Source organism: Marmota monax, unplaced genomic scaffold (assembly GCF_021218885.2).
Source record: "Marmota monax isolate L192 unplaced genomic scaffold, Marmota_monax_Labrador192_F-V1.1 WCK01_AAM20220418_F8-fsc00017, whole genome shotgun sequence".
In the NCBI taxonomy this organism is placed as follows: Eukaryota; Metazoa; Chordata; class Mammalia; order Rodentia; family Sciuridae; genus Marmota; species Marmota monax.
In genome coordinates, this window is record NW_026695241.1 from 19,560,463 (window position 1) to 19,578,762 (window position 18,300).

At 45.4% G+C, this 18,300-nt stretch overlaps 2 protein-coding genes across 5 annotated transcripts in view; one reads left to right on the top strand and one right to left on the bottom strand.

The window, feature by feature from the left end:
* The window catches only part of Flvcr2 (FLVCR choline and putative heme transporter 2), a 59,513-nt gene extending 47,837 nt beyond the window's left edge, over nt 1-11,676 (bottom strand). The window contains exon 1 of the mRNA XM_046440830.2: nt 10,670-11,676. Within this exon, the coding sequence (XP_046296786.1) occupies nt 10,670-11,317 (648 nt within the window). The 5' untranslated portion in view covers nt 11,318-11,676. The remainder of the gene's footprint in view (nt 1-10,669) is intronic.
* A 41-nt stretch (nt 11,677-11,717) lies between these two features.
* Nucleotides 11,718-18,300, top strand: part of LOC124090279 (guanine nucleotide-binding protein G(I)/G(S)/G(O) subunit gamma-10) — a 57,379-nt gene continuing 50,796 nt past the window's right edge. The window contains exons 1-2 of one of the 4 annotated variants that reach the window (XR_006851047.2): nt 11,731-11,948; nt 17,092-17,296. The gene's annotated coding sequence lies outside the window, so the exon portion shown is untranslated. Of the gene's footprint in view, nt 11,949-17,091; nt 17,297-18,300 lie in introns of all 4 variants that reach the window. The other 3 variants (XR_009226356.1, XM_058577703.1, XR_006851050.2) reach the window with 3 other exon arrangements.

An 18,300-nucleotide genomic window follows, 5' to 3' on the forward strand; every position in this document is an offset into this window, starting at 1 on the left:
TTGAGCCCTCAACTCACTCCAGTGAGTCAGAGTCAACTGGGTTGAATTGAACTGAATTGTAGGACAGCCAGCCTGCACCCAGAGAAATGGAGAATTGGTGGAATGTCAGATTGAAGAAAAAACAAACCAACAAAAAAGCCCCGCAATACCTCATATAAGTAGAACTCTATGGTATATTTTGTGACTGGCTTAATTTACTTCACATGATGTTATCAAAGTTCAATTTCCTTCCTTTTCAAGACTAGATAATATTCAATTGTGTGTACACATCACATTTTTTCTTATTCATCTGTTGGAAGGATGGACCCTTGGGTTGCTTCCACCTTTTAGCTGTTGTGAACAATGCTGCTATCAACATGGATCTACAGATATCTGTTGAACTTCCCGCTTTCAATTATTTGGGGTACGTATGCCCATAGTTATTCAACTCTGTGTATGTGTGTGTGTGGGGGGGAGGGGGTGCTGGGATCAAACCCAGGGGCTCACACAGGCTAGCTAAGTGCTCTCCCACCAAGCTACACCCCAAGCCCTGGTTATTAAACTTCTAAAGAGCTTCGAAGAACTGCCCTGCTGCCCTCCACGGTGGCCTCGATACAGAAAGCATTCTACACTCCCACCAGTGATGCATGAGTGGTCCAGTTTCCTCACATCCTTGCCAATCTCGTTTTTTGTAAGTAACAGCAGCTTTAATGGGTATGAGATAGTACTTGACTGGGGTCTGATTTCTATTTCCATAACATTGAGCATCCTTTCTTGTAATTACTATGCATTTATCTATCTTCTTTGGAGAAATACTTATTCAAGTCCTTTGCCTTTTTTTCCCCTGGTGGTGGTACTGGGGATTGAATCCCAGGACACTCTACAGATGAATTATATCCCCAGTCCTTTTTATTTTGAGAAAAGATCTTGCTAAGCTGCTGAAGCGAGTCTCAAATTTGCAATACTCCTAGCCCCATCCTCTGGAGTCATTGGGATTATATGTGTGAACCTTTATCCATTTAAAAACTGAGGGTTATTTTTTTGGATTTTTTTTTTTTTTTTGTACCAAGGATTGAACTCAGGGGCACTTAACCACTAAGCCACACCCCCAGCCCTTTTTATGTTTTGTTATTTATTTATTTATTTAAGTTATAGATGGACACAATATCTTTATTTTGTTTTTTTTTATGTGGTGCTGAGGATCAAACCCAGTGCTTCACAAGTGTGAAGCAAGCACTCTGCCACTAAGCCACAACCCCAGCCCCTTTTTTATGTTTTATTTTGAAACAGGATCTCGCTGAGTTACTAAGGGCCTCACTAAGTTGCTGAGGCTGGCTTTAAACTTAGGATGGTCCTGCCCCAGCCTCCCAAGTCACTGGGATTATAGGCTTGTGCCACCACACCCAGCATTGGACTTGTTTTTGAACTACAGGAGTTCTGCGTAAATTCTGGATATTAACCTTTTATCACATGTAAAACCCAGGGAAAGCTTGAAGAAACCTGTTAGGGAGAACTTGACACAGGCAACACATTTTTAAACATATCCTCCATCTTGGGACGGTCACCCACGGTGGCTCTAAGTCAGTCTAAACCCCTGGCAACACTCCATCATAACACAAGAAAGGGAAATATTGTCTGGGACTGAAACCTTGAGAAACACCTTGTTCAACATAAAACAGTGACCACCACAAAGACTGAAGGTGGCCATCACAAAGACCCTCCCCTGATAACCCCCTAGCAATGGCCTGACCACAAAATCCCCCAGTCCTTCACTTTCCTATCACTTCTCTCTTTATTTCCTTCACTCGGTCCTTTCCTTACAAAACCCTCCAGCTTGGCTTGTTTCATCACCATGTCGGAGGTCCCATGGTTAAGCAATATATTCCAATGAGTGTTGTTTGGATAACTCCTCGGACATACGGGTCCTCATGGTAATGGTTGCCCTTCGGGATCCTGGAGGTAGCCCAAGCTGGTTGAAACCACTGACACTTCCCTGTGGCCTGCACAAAGTGTCCAATGGGTGACTTTTGACATAAGAGTCAAAACTCCATCCTGCACACATGCTAGGGTTGCCATTTTCGGAATACGTGTCCTCTGAAGGGACAGGAGGCCTGACTGCACATTTGCAGATCACTGATCACGTCTTCTCCTCTAATCACCTTTCCCCATGCCTCAGACCACCCTACTTCTTAAATACCCCTAAGACCAATGGTTGGGGAGGTAGATTTGAGACTTGGGCTCCATCCAGCCTCTTCGTGTCTGACCATCTCATGAATCAACTGCCTCTTTTCTAATTCTTGTTTAAATGATTGTCATGCTGTGTGGCAATCAAAAGGGCCTGGCTAGATAACGAATAAACGGTTTGCAAGTATTTTCTCCTGTTATCTCGTCTTTTCATTCTGATGATGGTGTCCTTTGATACATAAAAATGTTCAATTTTGTTATAGTCCAGTTTTTCTCCTTTTAATATCCAAGAAATCATGTTCAAATTCATCGTCATAGTTTTCACCATTTTTTTCCTACACATTTTATGGTGTTAACTTTTGTGTTTAAGTCTTTGGTCCATATGACTTAGTTTTGAATGTGGTAAAAGAGCCTGATTTCATTCTTTTGCATGTGGAGATCCAGATTTCTCAGCATTGTTTGTTGAAAAGATTGTCTTCTCCCCCAGTTGAGTGGACCTGACAGCTTTGTCAAAAATAACTTGATTGGGGGCTGGGAATATAGCTCGGTTGCCTGAGCAACCAAGTGTTTGCCTCATATGTACAAGGCACTGGGTTCGATCCCCAGCACATCAAAATAACAACAACAACTTGATTAGATGGACAAGGTGGCACACGCCTGAAATCCTAGTGACCTAGTGACACGGGAGCCTGAGGCAGGAGGTAAGCCTCAGCAACTGAGTAAGATCCTATCTAAAAATAGAAAACAAAAAGGGCTGGAGATATGGCTTAATGGATAAGCACCCTGAGTTCAATCCCCAGTTCAAAAAAAATTTTTTTTCTTTTTTTTTTTTTTTTTTTTTTGTGAAGTAGAGAATTTAGTTTCATCTCAAACACTGGTTTCTGGGTCCAATATGAACTTGAGGATGGATTTTCAGTTTCTACAAAAAAGGGTCATTGGGAATTTGGTAGGGATTGGATTGAATCCATAGATCACACCACATTGGGTAGTATTGACATCTTAACTGTTTTCTAAATTGATGAATGCAGAATGTCTTTCCATTTCTGTGTGTCATCTTTAATTTCTTTCATTGACGTTTTGTAGTTTTCAGCATACAAGTTTCCCACTTTCTTGGTTTATTCCTAAGCTGTTCCCCCCGCCCCACCCCACGCTATGGTGAATGGCATTGCTTTCTCAATTTCCTTACTGGCTTGTTCATTGTAGTGCACAGAAACGCTGTTGTATTAAAACAGATTTAAATGTTGCAAATTCAGTCTTTTGACTCCCTCCAGTTTGCGGAGGGGAACTGAGAGCTGGGCAGCGCAGTGTGGGGGAGAGAGTGGGACACTGGGAAGTAAAGAGATGTGACATTTCTACCATTTTGAATTTTGAATTTCTGCCAAACAATTCTTTTTCCTCGTTGGGTGGGCTTGGTTACTGCAGATCTCTGATTTTTAGAACTCCTATCATGAAGTTACATCAGCCAGTTCCTGGTTGTTTAGTTAACGTTTCTAGCGGGGGAGAGGGGAGAGCCCAGAGTTTCCCAGTCCACCATCTCCCTGTATCACTGAGTCTTAGTCCCCAAGTAGTGTGTCTTCAAGGCAATATTTATGGAGCCAGAGACAAGGATGGGAGGTCATGAGAGATGGACTGGATAGGATTAGGGAGGAAATAGGTGTCCTGAAATCCAAACTGAAGACTCAAACTGGACCCCACGGGATTAACAGGCATCGCCGGAGAGGCTAAGGCCAACCTCTCTTGATCCGAAGGTGAGTAGCTCAAGCTCCCCACTTCTACCTGGACATCACACACAGCATACAGCAAGCACATCAGCCGTAACCAGGCTGTGGCTCCAAGCAGGAGAGTCCCTTCCCCTGTGCTGATCTTCTTCCCACTGGTTTCAAACAAAAGTGTCTGATCACGAGTGTCCCCTGGGAGCTATTTGGAAATATAGGAACCTGGGCTCCTGCCCTAGGGAGTCAGTCAAGGAAGCCCAGGTGGGGGCTGTACTTTCACCCAGCCCCAGGGGGAGGCGAATCACTGTCACGTACAGGACTATTTCCTGTCAGAGCTGCTAGCCCTGGGCTGGTTTCTACCTGCTCATTTTTTGGTGAGGGCCTTCTGAGGCAGGAAAAGGCAGAACAAGAATTCAGTGCCACGTTTCTCTCCAAAGACATCGCATATCAGCAATTTTATCTGACCCACATTTAAAGATATATAGAACATAATTTTTAAAAAATAGTAATGTTTGAATTAGTTGCCAGCATTTTATACAAATTTTCATAAGCCAGACACAAAGAGAGGTTTCACATGACTGCATTTTTTTGAGGCACCTAGAACAGGCAGAAAGAAAAGAGGCTCCCAGGGGCTGGAGGGGGCGAGGAGACACTGTTCAAGGAATACAGAGTTTTTTGTTGGGGCTGATACAAAATTTTAGGTACAGACAGGGACGATGGTTGTACAACACTGTAAATATATTTAATGCCACTGAATCTCACATTTGTGAATAGTTAAGATGATATTATGTTTTTTTCTATTTCATCATGATTTACAGATTTCACCTAGAAATCTGGATTCTGGTTTCTCTCTAAAGGAAAAAAATAAAAAGAAAAAAAGAAGTACCAACACCAGGTCTTTCATAATTGGTAGGAGCTGAGGCGACACTGCCTCTGAATGGGTCACAGGCTCTCACCTTTGCTGGGACCACACCACACTCACATGTCACCTTTACTTACTTACAAGACCTGGATGACTCCCATGAGCATTTGAGAGGCTGGTCCCCAACATACCCCATTTCCTTTGGTTACCACCCCCTTGTTCAGATCTCCCAGCCACTGCCTCTTTCTGTCGTCCAATGTATACCGGGAGTCCAGAAAGCAGTCGGTCAAGGGGGCAAGTACCTTAGTGCCGTTGATAGAGGACAGACAGGTGTGAGTGGTGGGAACATGAGTGAAGGGAAGAATTCTATCAGACAGGCCCACTGTGCTGATCCCCACGTGTTTTCTTTACCAAGAAGCAATTCCTTGCAGTCCTGCCTGGCTTAAGAGGACAGGCTATGTCACATTCCTCAGCAAACTACCTGTTACCTGCAAGAGAAATGCAGGCTCAAAATAATGCCAATAAGAGCAAAGGGGGCGGGGGGACTCTGGCAATATTATCCACAGATCAGATCCCAGAACTCAGGGAGATGAGGACAAGTCCTCCTAACCATAAAATCTGTATGAATGTATGAGAAAGAATCCAATTAGAACCAGTCGGCATGAGCCAAGTGACCTAGAGTTGTCACGGCAGTGGGGACTTGAAAGTCTGATGTCATCTTGCCATTAGTCAAAAGTCAGGAGGTGGACCTGGGCAGGACTCTCTGGAAACTTCTCTGGGATCTCCAATAAAACCAGAGTGCAGGAGAGACACACTGTCCCTCTCTTCTCTGACAGGACACACTCTCCCTTGAGAGTATCTCCTTTTCCTATCCTTGTCCCTTTTCCTATCCTTTTAATAAACTCATGCCGGTGACTCTGAGCAACATGTCCGAAATCTTTCTGACTTGATTGCAAGAATGGTGGTGGGGATGGGGGGGCTCTGCACCGCTTCAGTTTCCCAGAAGGCCCCAACCCCATAACATCATCACAATGACAACCAACGGACAGGAACAAGAGTTTGCTTTCACTTCTCCAAACTTCACTAAGACCCTGAAAGACCTCTGACATTGGGAGATTCAAGAACGAGAAGCCTGGGATTAAACACACCCGAGTGGCTGTGATTTTTGGAACAAGACTAAGCTTGTTCCACCTGCCTCGTGGCTGTGGCTCCTGAGCCAACCTCAGAACTTGCCAGACTCTCAGTGCTGCCATGTGACTAGCCAGTCCAGCAACCACAACTTCCTCCAGGCTGAAGGCACCTGCCTGGCGCCCATCCTTATCTGCCAGAAGCTGATTTCCACTTCTGAAATACCAAGATTGTTTCCGACCTGCGTGACCAGCTGGTTACAGAGCCAGTCCACTCATCCCTTACCAGGAAAGGTGGCCAGTCTGTAAATTTCCAAAGACTTAGTAATGCAAAAAATGTAAAATAGCACATTAGTCATTTTATTACATTGATGACATGTGAAATGACATTTTGGATATATTGGGTTAAATAGATCACTCAAACTAATTTCCTTTGTTCTTTTTTGCTTTTTTTTTTTTTACATTGACATTTTTAAAGTAGCTTCCATGAATGGCTGGCATTCTATTTCTATTGACCAGTGCTATTTTAGACAGTCAGCTGTGGCTTCTATAGGATTGGTTTTGTAAACGTCACTATATTTTCTTTACCTCCAAAAGCAAACTGATTATCTCTGGGTGGCACTGTGCTGTGCTGCCCAAGGGTCTTTGGGGAGGTCTCTTCCCCTCTGTGCTACAGGCGCCTCCTCTGGGCAGAAGCTGACCTTGAAGATCTCCTGGAACTCCTACATGTCCTGCACCACCAGGCTCTGAAGACTCTAGCACAGGGCTTCCTTTCAACCCTGTTACCAACAATGTGTGCCTGTCACTCAAAACCCCACACAGATCATTTCCCCTTGAAACAATGCTACAAGTGTTGCTAAAATATGTCAAGCTGTTACCACCTGGGAACAACTGGTCAGAGCCTACCAAGAAAAAGGAAGCGCCTCAGTTGAGGTCTGGAGGCTCCCCTGCCCTCTCTGCCCCAGAGCATCAGGGGTTCACTAGCTGCTTCTTCCCAGAGACTGCAACCCCGCCGTCTTGACTATGAAGTGCTACTGTGCTAGGTCAAAAGAGGCAAGATCAGCCCCTTAGCAGTGACTGTAAAAGAAAAGGCAAAGGGTTAGGCCCTCAGATTTGGGAGAAAACTGCTAGAAAGTGTCACCCTGACAATCCTTGAGACTCAAGGGGCAAAATTAGAAATTCAGAATCCTACATTTAAAATTTTTTTAATTAAAAAAATTTTTTTTTAGGTCTGGGGATGCAACTCAGGATCCTGGGCATGCTAGGCAAGTGTTCCACCACTGAGCTATACCCCCAACACACCACCACTTAATGTCAATATTTTATCCACATGAAGACTCAATATTGGCTTCCTGAGGCCTGGGGATACAACTCAGTGGTATAGCCCTTGCCTGGCATGTGTGAGGCCCTGGGTTAGATACTCAGCACTGCAAAAAAAAACAAACAAAACACTGGCTTCTTCACATGAATTTTGGAGGTAGAGGTGAGTTCAAATCTCTCCTTTATTGCTTGATAGCTACAGGCCCTGGGATAATGTTACTCCACTCATTTGGATCCCCATTCCTACATATATAGCAATCAAAGAATTGTTGAAAAGATTAAATAAGGGATTTTTTAAAAACCTTGCATATTGTAAAAGTTTAATAGCTATTAGCTTTCTTTTCTCTTCTTCATCCTTTCCCATAGCAAATGGGCAAAGAAAATACTAAAAATCTCAGGGAAAAAAAAAAGAAATCTTCAATTATGACTTTGTTTTCACTTTTTAAAAAATTATTTTATATTTTGGTATTGGGGATTGAATCCAGGGGGATTCAGCTTTAGCACAAACCCCCAGTTCTTTTTTTTTTTTTTTTTTTTTTAATTTTGAGACAGTGTCTCATTAAGTTGCTGAGGTTGGCCCTGAACTTGTGATCCTCCTGCCTCAGCCTCCCCAGGCTTTGAGATTATAGACGTGTGCCAAAGTACCCAGCCTGTTGTTATTTTAATCTGATTCTGGATGCCTGGTATAAATTTTGAATCTGGTAGAGAAATTCTGTGGAGACAGAGATTGTCTTTACAGCCCTTGCCCAGCATTTGGAAAAAGATAGATATTAGGTAAATGCTACTTAAATGAATGTTGGATTTAATAAGATCCACATGTGGAATATATAAGAAACATTAGGTCAGAATTACCAGGATGTGAAAGTTGTCGGAATCAAAATGGAGTCACTTGTGTCAACCCTAACACAATAAAGTAAATAAAGCCAGGAGGATAGGAAGGAAGGGTTATTGTGCAAGATTGCCTGATAGTAACTATGCCAAAAGACTCTGCAGGACTACAACCTTACACAGAAGCCACCACAAACTTATACAAAAAGTACTTCTACAAGGACATCTGCCCAGCAACCATCTTCAGCCTCAGACTGATACCACTCTTGTTATTGATGATTGTGGCCAAGGACTATTGTTATAAAATATCTGATGTAATCTTCATTTTTATCTTTAAAAACTCCTTCTTGTCACCCAATCTCATTGAATATGCCCATGGTTTATCATATGCCCAAACTATATTTCCATAGTTTGGTATGGACACAGCAATGCTCTACTGTTCCCCACAAAATACTTTCCCCAAATAAAACGTCTTTGGACAATCTCTCTCTTCTGACTTTTTATAAATTTAGATTGAACATGGTCAGGAGTTACGGTGATCTGCACGAACAGGGTCAAAACAAAGTTTGCAGGCCACAAAGAACTATTCTGTGGAATGACTTGTGAATCTGTTTAGACAACTCTTTTTTTCTAAATTGCAAAGCTCAAGGTACTCTGTCCAAATACTTCTCCCCCATTCGAAGGTGGTTTACTTAGAAAAAGGCTGAAACCGCTCACAGAGAGACAAACACACTCATCTGTCTGTGAGAAAGCATAAACAATTTGGGTTTTCACATTGCTCAACTGAGCACAGAGGATTCAGCCTAAAAGGACAAACTAAATAGATGTTTGCATGATGTAAATAAGACGCGCTGTCAGAGTGTTTTAAAATGTGAAATTTTTAACATTTCCTGACCCTGTTGTGGGTGGGGAGTGGACTAGGGAATGAGTAACTATTTCTATTAAATTTTAAAGGCACACCTCGTATTGAGTTCCTTCACAGGTGTGCAAGAAGGAATGTGAAAACCCAGGACTTTGTATTTTTGGTTGACAGAAGAAGTGTTAGAATCTCTGATACAGAAGGTGCCAGGTCAAATGAGAGAGCTTCTCCCAGCTAGCAATACTGTCATCTCCAAACAGTAGGCTTGGGATTGTGGTCACCTTGTGCTATTCCCATTCTGCTGCTGATAGGGTGACTTAACTCTCTCGAAGGTTGAAAGCTCCTATCTCTCTTCCCCTAACTTTATTCTCCAATAAAAGAAAATCCAGGACTGCTGAACCCACTATCAAGACTGCAAATGGGATGTTAAAATCCACAGTCACATGGCCGTAAAGGATAGGAGATCAGTAAATGTCATTCTCAATATCTACTTTTAAATTTCCCCAAATAAAAGAGCTATCTGTTTCCCTTCAGGGCTTAAATCAATTCAATCTTCAAAACATTCAACCCCATAGGGGAAAAGTGGGGAAGGGATTTTTTTTTTTTTTTTTTTTTGCTTGTTTATGGGCTAAAGGTGGCCTCTCTGTTTGCTTTCATTGATGGTTTATGCTATTACCGAGTGGCAGAACTCACACTGGTTTTGTAAATTGCATTCAACTCACCTTCCTGCTAAAGAGAAACAGAATGGAGATTTGCCTTTAGAGAAATTTTAGAAAACTTCTGTCCCAAATAAAAATTTTCTAAGTGAAAGGTTGCATTTTTCTAAACGAGACAACAGGTAGGTGCAAACAGGCCTATGAGAACTGAGGGTTACAAGTCACTTGCTAAACAACCAGCCAGGGCTGCCTGTGCTTGGGAAGAAGCAAGAGTTAGAGGCAGTGGTCCTGCTATAGAAGGACCCCACAAATATTTGCTTCAAATATTTGGAGAAGACAGATTCATAGCATGCCCTGGATCAGAACTGCCCTGAGATGGAAAGATTGGGAATAATTCCCCTTCCCAAAGAAAGAAAGAAAGAAAGAGGATTAAGGGGCTGGGGTTGTGGCTCAGAGGTAGAGCGTTTGCCTAGCACAGGTGAGGCCCTGGGTTCGATCCCCAATACCACATAAAAATAAATAAAGACATTTTTCAAAAGTGGAATCATCTTAATAAAGAAAAACGATTAAGATATGAGTTATTTATACCAAGAGACTTCTTGGAAATACAGAGCAAGATTTCTAGTTCATGGTACTGGACTTGGGCGTAAACACCAGGGAAGGAGTTTGGCATGAAGCATTGTCTCTGTTGTCCTGGCTTCAGCTGTGTGTAAAAGAAGGTAAGAAAAGTGCCAAGCACCCCCGCCCCATGGTCCTGCAGTTTTGCAGCATAGAGGATGCCGCACTCTAGGAACACTTGTTGGTCCAGCTAAAAACTCCTGCCAAATTCTATGACACCCAAATAGTCTGATGCCCAGGGCCTGTGCCAGAGAGAAAGAGCAGCATTCCTGAAATCACAGGTGGAAACTGGTGAACTGACACAGGTTAAGGAGTGACACCATCAAAGCAGAGTGTCACCCACAGTCACAATCACCCCATCACACTGCCAGGCATATCCAGCAACCAAACCACCCAGAGTCATAAAGGCCCCTTGGTCAGAAAATTACAGCCTCCTGCACGGTTGGGTCCAGTTAGATACAAACTAACACACTCGATCCCCTTGGAAAGATGCCCTCTCCTTTGAAGATCCATCCACTCACCTGATTGCCAAAGACAGCCACGGAGCAGGCTGTTGAAACCTCATTAGCCCCGAACCAGACTGAAGCGATGCGGGAGGGCATGCCCAGGATGAAGACTTGGGCAACGGAGCAGATGACCTGGCCCAGCACAGTGACCGGGAAGAGGTGCGGCTTCAGGCTGCCCAGCTTCACCCAGGCTCCCAGGCAGTTGAGAGCTGAGCCAGTGAGGGCGATGGTGCGCAGACCAAATTTCTCCAGCAGCCAGGCCACGGGCAGGAGCAGAGGGATGTAGGTCAGCATGTAGCACATGGACAGCCAGTCGATGGCAAAGGCACTAACCCCGTAGAAGTGCATGAATATGTTATTGATGGAGCTGTATTGGATCCACTGGAAGGCGTTGCACATGGAGTAGCAGCTGAACACGAGCACCACAGCCCAACGGCGCTTGCTCAACTTGATCACACTGAGTTCCTGACATGAGCTACTTGGGTGGTTCAAGCCACCAGGTTGCGCCGAGGTACTGGGGTGCACCGAACTGCTGGGGTGGGCCGAGACGCTGGGATGGATGGAGACGATGGGATGGACCGAGACGCTGGGTTCTGCCTGGAGAGCTTTCTCCAGCACAGGGGGGTCACTGAGCTCCTCCAGGTTGGGATTTTCATTCACCATGGCCACAGCCTCCCCGGGAGCCCTGACAGGTGCTGACTCCGGCACTCCGGTGGGATAATGGCTGATGGGAAACTTGCTCAGGAGCGCAACCGTGCACCACAAGAAACGGAGAGCCGAGCTGTGAAAAAGCAGTGGATAGTGCTCCCTGCACTCACCCCCAAACTCCTGCTCTCACTTTTTCTTGGATCTTGGTCCCCACCCGCGGCAGCTGCTGTCCCCAGGCTGGCCTCAGACGCGTCAGCCCGCTCCTGGCTGTTCCTGCCTTGGGCTCCTCTAGCTGTTCTTGGTCCTAGTAAAAGTTTGCTCCTTGGACAGCCACTTCGCCGGCTCTGTTCACTCCGGGGCCCGATCGGGGCCTCGCCCCCTTGGGCGCACGTGACCGCCCCGCCCCCGTTCCGCCCGGCTTCCCCCACCCCGCTAACTCCCTCCCACCCGGTGTCCCCTGCCTTCTCGAGCCGGCCCGCAGGGCAGCTCGGTTGTTTCGCCACAACTTGCGGGGTGCATTCCTCCCCCACGCCCCGGGCGCCATGGAAACCGCCCGGTTAACTCCCACCCCTCCGCACAGCCTCTGAAATTCATTCGTCCCCCTCCCAGTGAACCCCCGCAAGAAGATCCCCTGCGCTCTTCCGAGGTAAGAGTCTGGGGACGAGTCCGCACGCCCAGCCCGCGCGCACGGAGACCGGCGTCCCCACCGTCCCCACGGTGCACTGGGGAATCCAAGACGGATACCCAGCTTTCTCCCTCTGGGCTGGCCTCCCGACCCCTGGCTGAGCCTTCAGTGTAAAGGGACATTTGTGGCTGCGCTCCTGGATTAAAGGAGAGATGCAGAAAACTCGCTTTTCTTGTTGCTTTCCCGAGAACACGGTCTTATCTGGGGGGACTCATATTTGAACTTAAGTAGGGCTATTATGTCCTGATGGGTCTCTGCGACCTCCAACGCGGGGACCTGGAGTGGTAGGGAGACGAGACGTCGGCGAAGTCGATCGACGAAGCTGCGGACGGTGGCGGTGGGGAACTGTGTCGCTCCGCGCTGGCTCTGGGCGTGGTGTTGGAAACGGTCTTTGCCCCCAAGTAGCCCTAGGCTGCCACCTGCCGGTCCCAGGCCATTCCAGAGAGTAAACCCTCACCTAGTCGTGGTCGGACGTGCAGGCCTGCAGCCTTCGTCCATTTCAGCCAAGGCAAGTGACAGTGATAGAGGCCCAATTGTCCCTGGGCTCAGACTCTTGACTCAGCGACTCCTAGATGTGCAACTGCAGATAAAGTACGTCCCCTCTGCACCTCAGTTTCTTCATCTGTGCAATGGCGATGATGAAATAGTGCCTACCTAGAAGTGTTGCTTGAGGCTCGAGTGAGTCCATACAGGAATGTGTTGAGAAAACTCCTGGCAGATGAGTATTCTGTGAGTCTTGGCTATCCTAGCAAAAAGCTAGTATTTGTTACACTGTGCTAAACAGTAATGCATTATCTCATTTAAGCATCACAATGACAGGTCATTATTATTGCTTGCCTTTTTTTTCCCCTCCTTTGGGTGCTGGGAATTGAACCCAGTATGTGCTGAACACAGACTGCACCACAAACCAAACCCCCAGCCCCCATTTTACAGATAAGAAAACTGAAGCTCTTAGAAGTGAGATAACTTCTTATTTAAGGTCCCATCTGCCCTGGAGAGCCATGATGCTCATTCAAGTCCATAATCATTCAATCTATAACCCAGGTCTTCAGGTTGGGTGTGTAGGCAGTGTTGAGCATCCCCAGGAACTTGTTAGAAGGGAAGACTTCCTGGGGACCCCAGACCTCCTGAATCAGAATCTGAAATTTAACAGATCCCCAGGTTATTTGTTTGTTCAAACATTAAAGTTTGAGAGCCCTTGGGTGCTGTGGCTTCATTTTTGTTTTCTTTTTTTAAAACTTCAGCCAAACATGAATAATTTAAAGCCCTGGGACAGTGGTTCCAACTTGGTTTGCACATTAAAATCACCTGGGAGAGGGCTCTGGACATAAGGGGTGCCCAGGCCACAGTCCAAATCAGAATCCCTGAGGGTGGACAGGTCATCCAGATCTGCAACCAAGTTGGAGCCAGGCTTGGTGGGTTAGAACCACTGGTTCCCAGGAGAATGAGATTCACTCTTTTTAGTGAAGCCCTCTCCCTACTGAGAGGCTCCCCTTCACTTTTTGGTAGAAATTATAGAGCCTTTAACTATAATGGAATATTTGAAGAGGAAATATATACCCATCTAAGAATTTCTATGCTAATTTTACAGTCTGTATTCTCAGAATTCCTCTAGTATTCCCATCTTTTTGCAGGGAGAATAGAATCTGTGTTCCTTGAGACTACTCTCTGCTCTTTTTTTTTTTTTTTTTTTTTTTGGTACCGGTGATTTGAACCCAGGGACATTTAATTTCTGAGCCACCTCCCCAGCCCTTTTTAATATTTTATTTAGAGACAGTCACTGAGTTGCTTAGGGCCTCGCTAAGTTGCTGAGGCTGGCTTTGAACTCACTACCCTCCTGCCTCAGTCTCCCGAGCCACTGGGCAGTATAGATTCTTAACTCCACTTTTACAGATAGAGAAACTGAGGCTCAGAGAGGGGGGCTGTGTTCCTCAGAGTTCTACAGCTAATGAGTGTCAGAACAAACTAGAACAGTAAGGCAGGTTGTCCTTCCATGTAGTCTCTTCTGTGCACTCTTCCAGAGCAGTGCTTTAGTCTGGTGGCAAATCTCAAGGGTCTAACCTGGATTTCAAGAAATATTTTGGGTTGCTCTTGTGGTGAAGTGGATCGATTTGCTGTGAGCACTGGGTTGGGTCTACTCAGATTTGGAGCTCTGTTCTGCCATTATTAACTTTGGGATCTTGGGCAAGTTACTTAATCTCTTTATCCTTCAGTTCTGAATCTATCAAATGAGGATTTAAAATACCTGTCTCATAGAGTTGCTATGAGCATTAAACAAGATAATGTGTATAAGTTGTTTTCAATAATAATGATGATGATATTTCAGCAGCCACCAGAACTGTGCAGATGCCTGGCTGGTTCCCACCACAAGGTGGACAGTTACATAGATTTTAGGAAGAACTGGGCACGGTGGCACACACCTGTAATCCCAGCAACTCAGGAAGCTGAGGTGGGAGGATCACAGGTTTGAGGCCAGCCTCAGCAACTGAGTGAGATCCTGTCTCAAAATAAAAAAGAGGGCTGGGGATTAACTTAGTGGTAGAGTGCCCCTGGGTTCAATCCCCAGTACCAAAAGAGAAAAAAAAATTAGAAATATATTACTAATGTTCTGATAAAGAAACATTCCATATTAATCCAAATGAAGAAACATTTATTAAGTGCTTACTGTGTGTTCTATTTATATATTTGTTCTATGGGAATCTGCAGGTACACCTTGAGAGAACCCCTGGCATTGAGTTCCAACTTTCCCGGCCCTCTGCAGGATGGTTGCAAAGTCTGCCCCCTGCTGGCTAACATCTTGGCTCTAAAAGCAGGACTTGAAGTCAAAAATGTCACACTCTTCTTGTTACCACAAGCTAACCAGGGGCTGCAGATGCAGGGGGCATAGAGCTTATCAAGTGCGGAGGAAGGCTAAATTTTCAATGAAATGAATCAAGTTGAGACACTGGCACTTGCAATCTGTAAGGTTGACTGTAATAGTTTTGCATGTGTGATTTAGATTTGGAATACTACATGCTCAACAATATTCTGTTTGCCTTATCTCCCATTCTTTCCACAGATATATAGTTCTCTAAGGACTCAGGTATATCTGGAGCATTTAATGAGACAAATTAGATAGCACATGTCCTCTGTATGTGTCTGTAGTACCAAGTTAAATTACACATCATCATGGAATTTAAAAAAACTGGAGACAAAGAGAAGATCCAACAAACTTTCAGAGGGATAAGAAAAATTGGTTTCATAAACTATTTTCCAAAAAAAAAAGAAAAGAAAAAATAGGGACAAAATGTCATTAGAGGGCTGGGGTGGTGGCTCAGTGGTAGAGCGCTCACCTAGCACATGCAAGGCCCTGGGTTCAATCCTCAGCACCACATAAAAATAAACAAAATAAAATTAAAGTATTGTGTCCAACTACAACTAAAAAAAATGTCATTAGAGTTATCAAGCCTAGAAATGGTCCATTAGTGGAACAGTGCCTTCTGAGGAAAGAGTATTTCCTGCCTATAATTCTGTACCCAAGCTATCAAAAACTAAGTATGAAAAAGAATCAAACATGTCCTGACGTGCAGAGTTCCAAAAATGGGGACTGTCTTATCTCCCATCTCAGAAAGCTGCTAAAGGATATGCTCCACCAAAACAAGGGAGGAAACCTAGGAAGAATAAGATTGAAACAGGGATTCCAACACAAGGGACAGGTGACAGGAAGATTTTTCCATGCTAAAGGAAAAAATCACAGGTGGACAGCAAGCAATATGCCAAGCAGAAGAAGAGGCAGCCTGTTCAGACTGAAGCTGGTCTGAAGACTTGAGGGAAGGTTTATTCAAGGTGATATTGGTGGTATTATTTTTTTTTAAATATTAAGAGGAGGTTTCCACAATTGGGGGAGAATGAGGGATTGAACTAGTGATAAGAGCCATAAATATAGCTGAATAAATGGCAGAAAGTCATGATAAATTTTGGTGGAGCTGTGGAGGAAAGGAGAAATAAAATCATGGTATACCTTAAATGACTCAGCTGTTCATAGCATGGACACAATCAGATCATGTGAACACGGAAGGTCACATTATATAGACATCACCTTGGGTGATCTGACTTTTTTGGGAGGGTGGGGGAATGGGACCGGGCACACGTGTGTGGTGGTTGTCTGCCATATTGGAAAGGCTGTGTCTTGTGAACACTTAACATGGCAAAAATCAGGAAGCATCAGTGTACTCGTGCTACTTGGAGGTAAATACCAAAAGAATCATGGAGCTGTAAGCAGCTGTCAGAGAACAGGAAAGGGGGATAGGAAACTGGTATTTTTGATAGGTGACTGTTTCTCTTTAAACTATGCCTGATTCTCATTTTTTAAAAACAAAATAACCCTCCACATTTAAAAGTCAAATCAGATTAGATGGCGGTCTAGCTGCTTTCACTAAGATGTCTCGGAGTGTGGTCAACTCCATCCTGGATTTGATAATATGGTTGCTAAGAAGGACACCAAGACTCCAACCCTGGAATCTCAAAGGAAGGGATGTCCCCTTAGCTAACCTGTGACCTGCAACGCTGCACCAGGATATCACCACCTCAGAAAAATCAATGTGTGGTCAGAGGCCTTAGTAGCCACATCCTAATCTTGTTGGCCCTTCTGCGACCTTTTTGTTATTTTAAATATCTTTCATATTTAAAGAAGATTCTAGAAAGTCTCATCCCTTCCAGTTACAACTCAACTCTGTCTGGTCATCCAAAGAGGCATGCTGCTGTCTGCTCCTCTGGAATCCTGTGGATGGACGGCAGCTGGCCCACAGTCATGGAAACCCAAAGCCTGAGAACCTCCCTCCTCACACTCGCCACCCACTGGCTCCTGCCTTCCCTCCTCTCCCTTCCCACCACCGCCACCTTAGTTCTCTGTCATGGCTTCTCACCTTGGCCTGGCCACTGCCTCCTCCTTGTTCTTACTCCTTCCATTCACCATCACCTGTTTCTTGGGGCTTTCCAGTTCTCTTCAGGTCTCTCCCCCTCCAGCTCTCAGAGGGCTCCCACTCCTCAGCTTAGCACACAAGTCCTTTGTGACGTCGCTCTGGCCGCATCTCAGGCCACCACCCACAACCCCCTTTTGCTCCAGATGGGTAGAACCAGCCGCTGCTCCACCAGTGTTGGGAAGCCACCGCCCGGCCTGTGCTCCTCAGTGCAGGGCCTGCCCTCCAGGAAGCCGACCCCATGCCCAATCGTGATCTAGAAGCTTCTTCCCCACGCGGCACGTGCACCTGATAGGAGATCCTGCCATCCTTTCTCATAAATGCTGATCGACTCCAACTCGCCCACTTCCTGTGAGTTCCATTCATGTTTAAACCCCAACCTTAGCTCCATATCTGGCTCACAGAAGGGACACAAAGGACTGACTTGACTTCTCGGGTACATTTCTTCGGGGAGATGACCTCAAATGGAGGACAACATGGCCCACTTGTTCCGGACACTCAGGTCTCCTTTCTTCCTTTTGTTTCCTTCTATCTTTTCCAGGGTGCCTCCCCCGTAGTATTTGGGCCCCACTACCACCCTTCACAAAGCCCAAAGGGTGGGACGGTTGGGAGGGCCTCCCTGTGCCAAGGGGAAGTCTGGATTCCCTCCTTGATCAGATCCTCTCAGTTCAGGGCTTTTCTGAGTCTGTCCTTGAAGGGATGTGCCCAGGGCCTGCCCAGACCTGAGGGCAGAGGAAGACCCGCTCTCCTTAGGAGAGAGTCGAGATGAGGACTCCTCCCTGGACATTGTGTCTAGGACAATGAAGCCGATTTCTCAGGTCCCTGGAAAGACAGGAGATTCTGGAAAGGCCTTAGATGGAGTTAGTCCTTCACTAAAGAAAAGGCCCAGGGATGAGGGTCCCATTTTATTTCCTCAGCTGGGTGTACTGGAGTGTTTAGGGCCGCCCACTTTCTTTCTTCTTACCTTTTATGTATTTTAAGTATTAATTAGAAAACAAAGATGTTGCTCCCAACTCCAGATATGAGAAAGACCTAACTAAAACACACCAGTCGAAGAGGAAGGAGATATTTAAATGGTTTGGTTTTGCATAATCTATAGAAAGCCCAGTTTGCATAGCCGACCGGAGGAACTACTTTGTGACAGCTACATTTGTTGGTTGTCAGGGGAACAGTCAGAGGTATGTGGATGACAAAGCAGAGGGGCACTGACTGACTGGGCAGGGTCATTGGGCTGGAGCCATCACTCTGGAGAAAGGACAGACAGGCTCTTCTGGCTCAGCCTCTGAATTTGTCAGGGATTAAAGGGTAAACCCCAGACCCCAGGGAACTGGGTGGGAACCATTCATTCATGAACC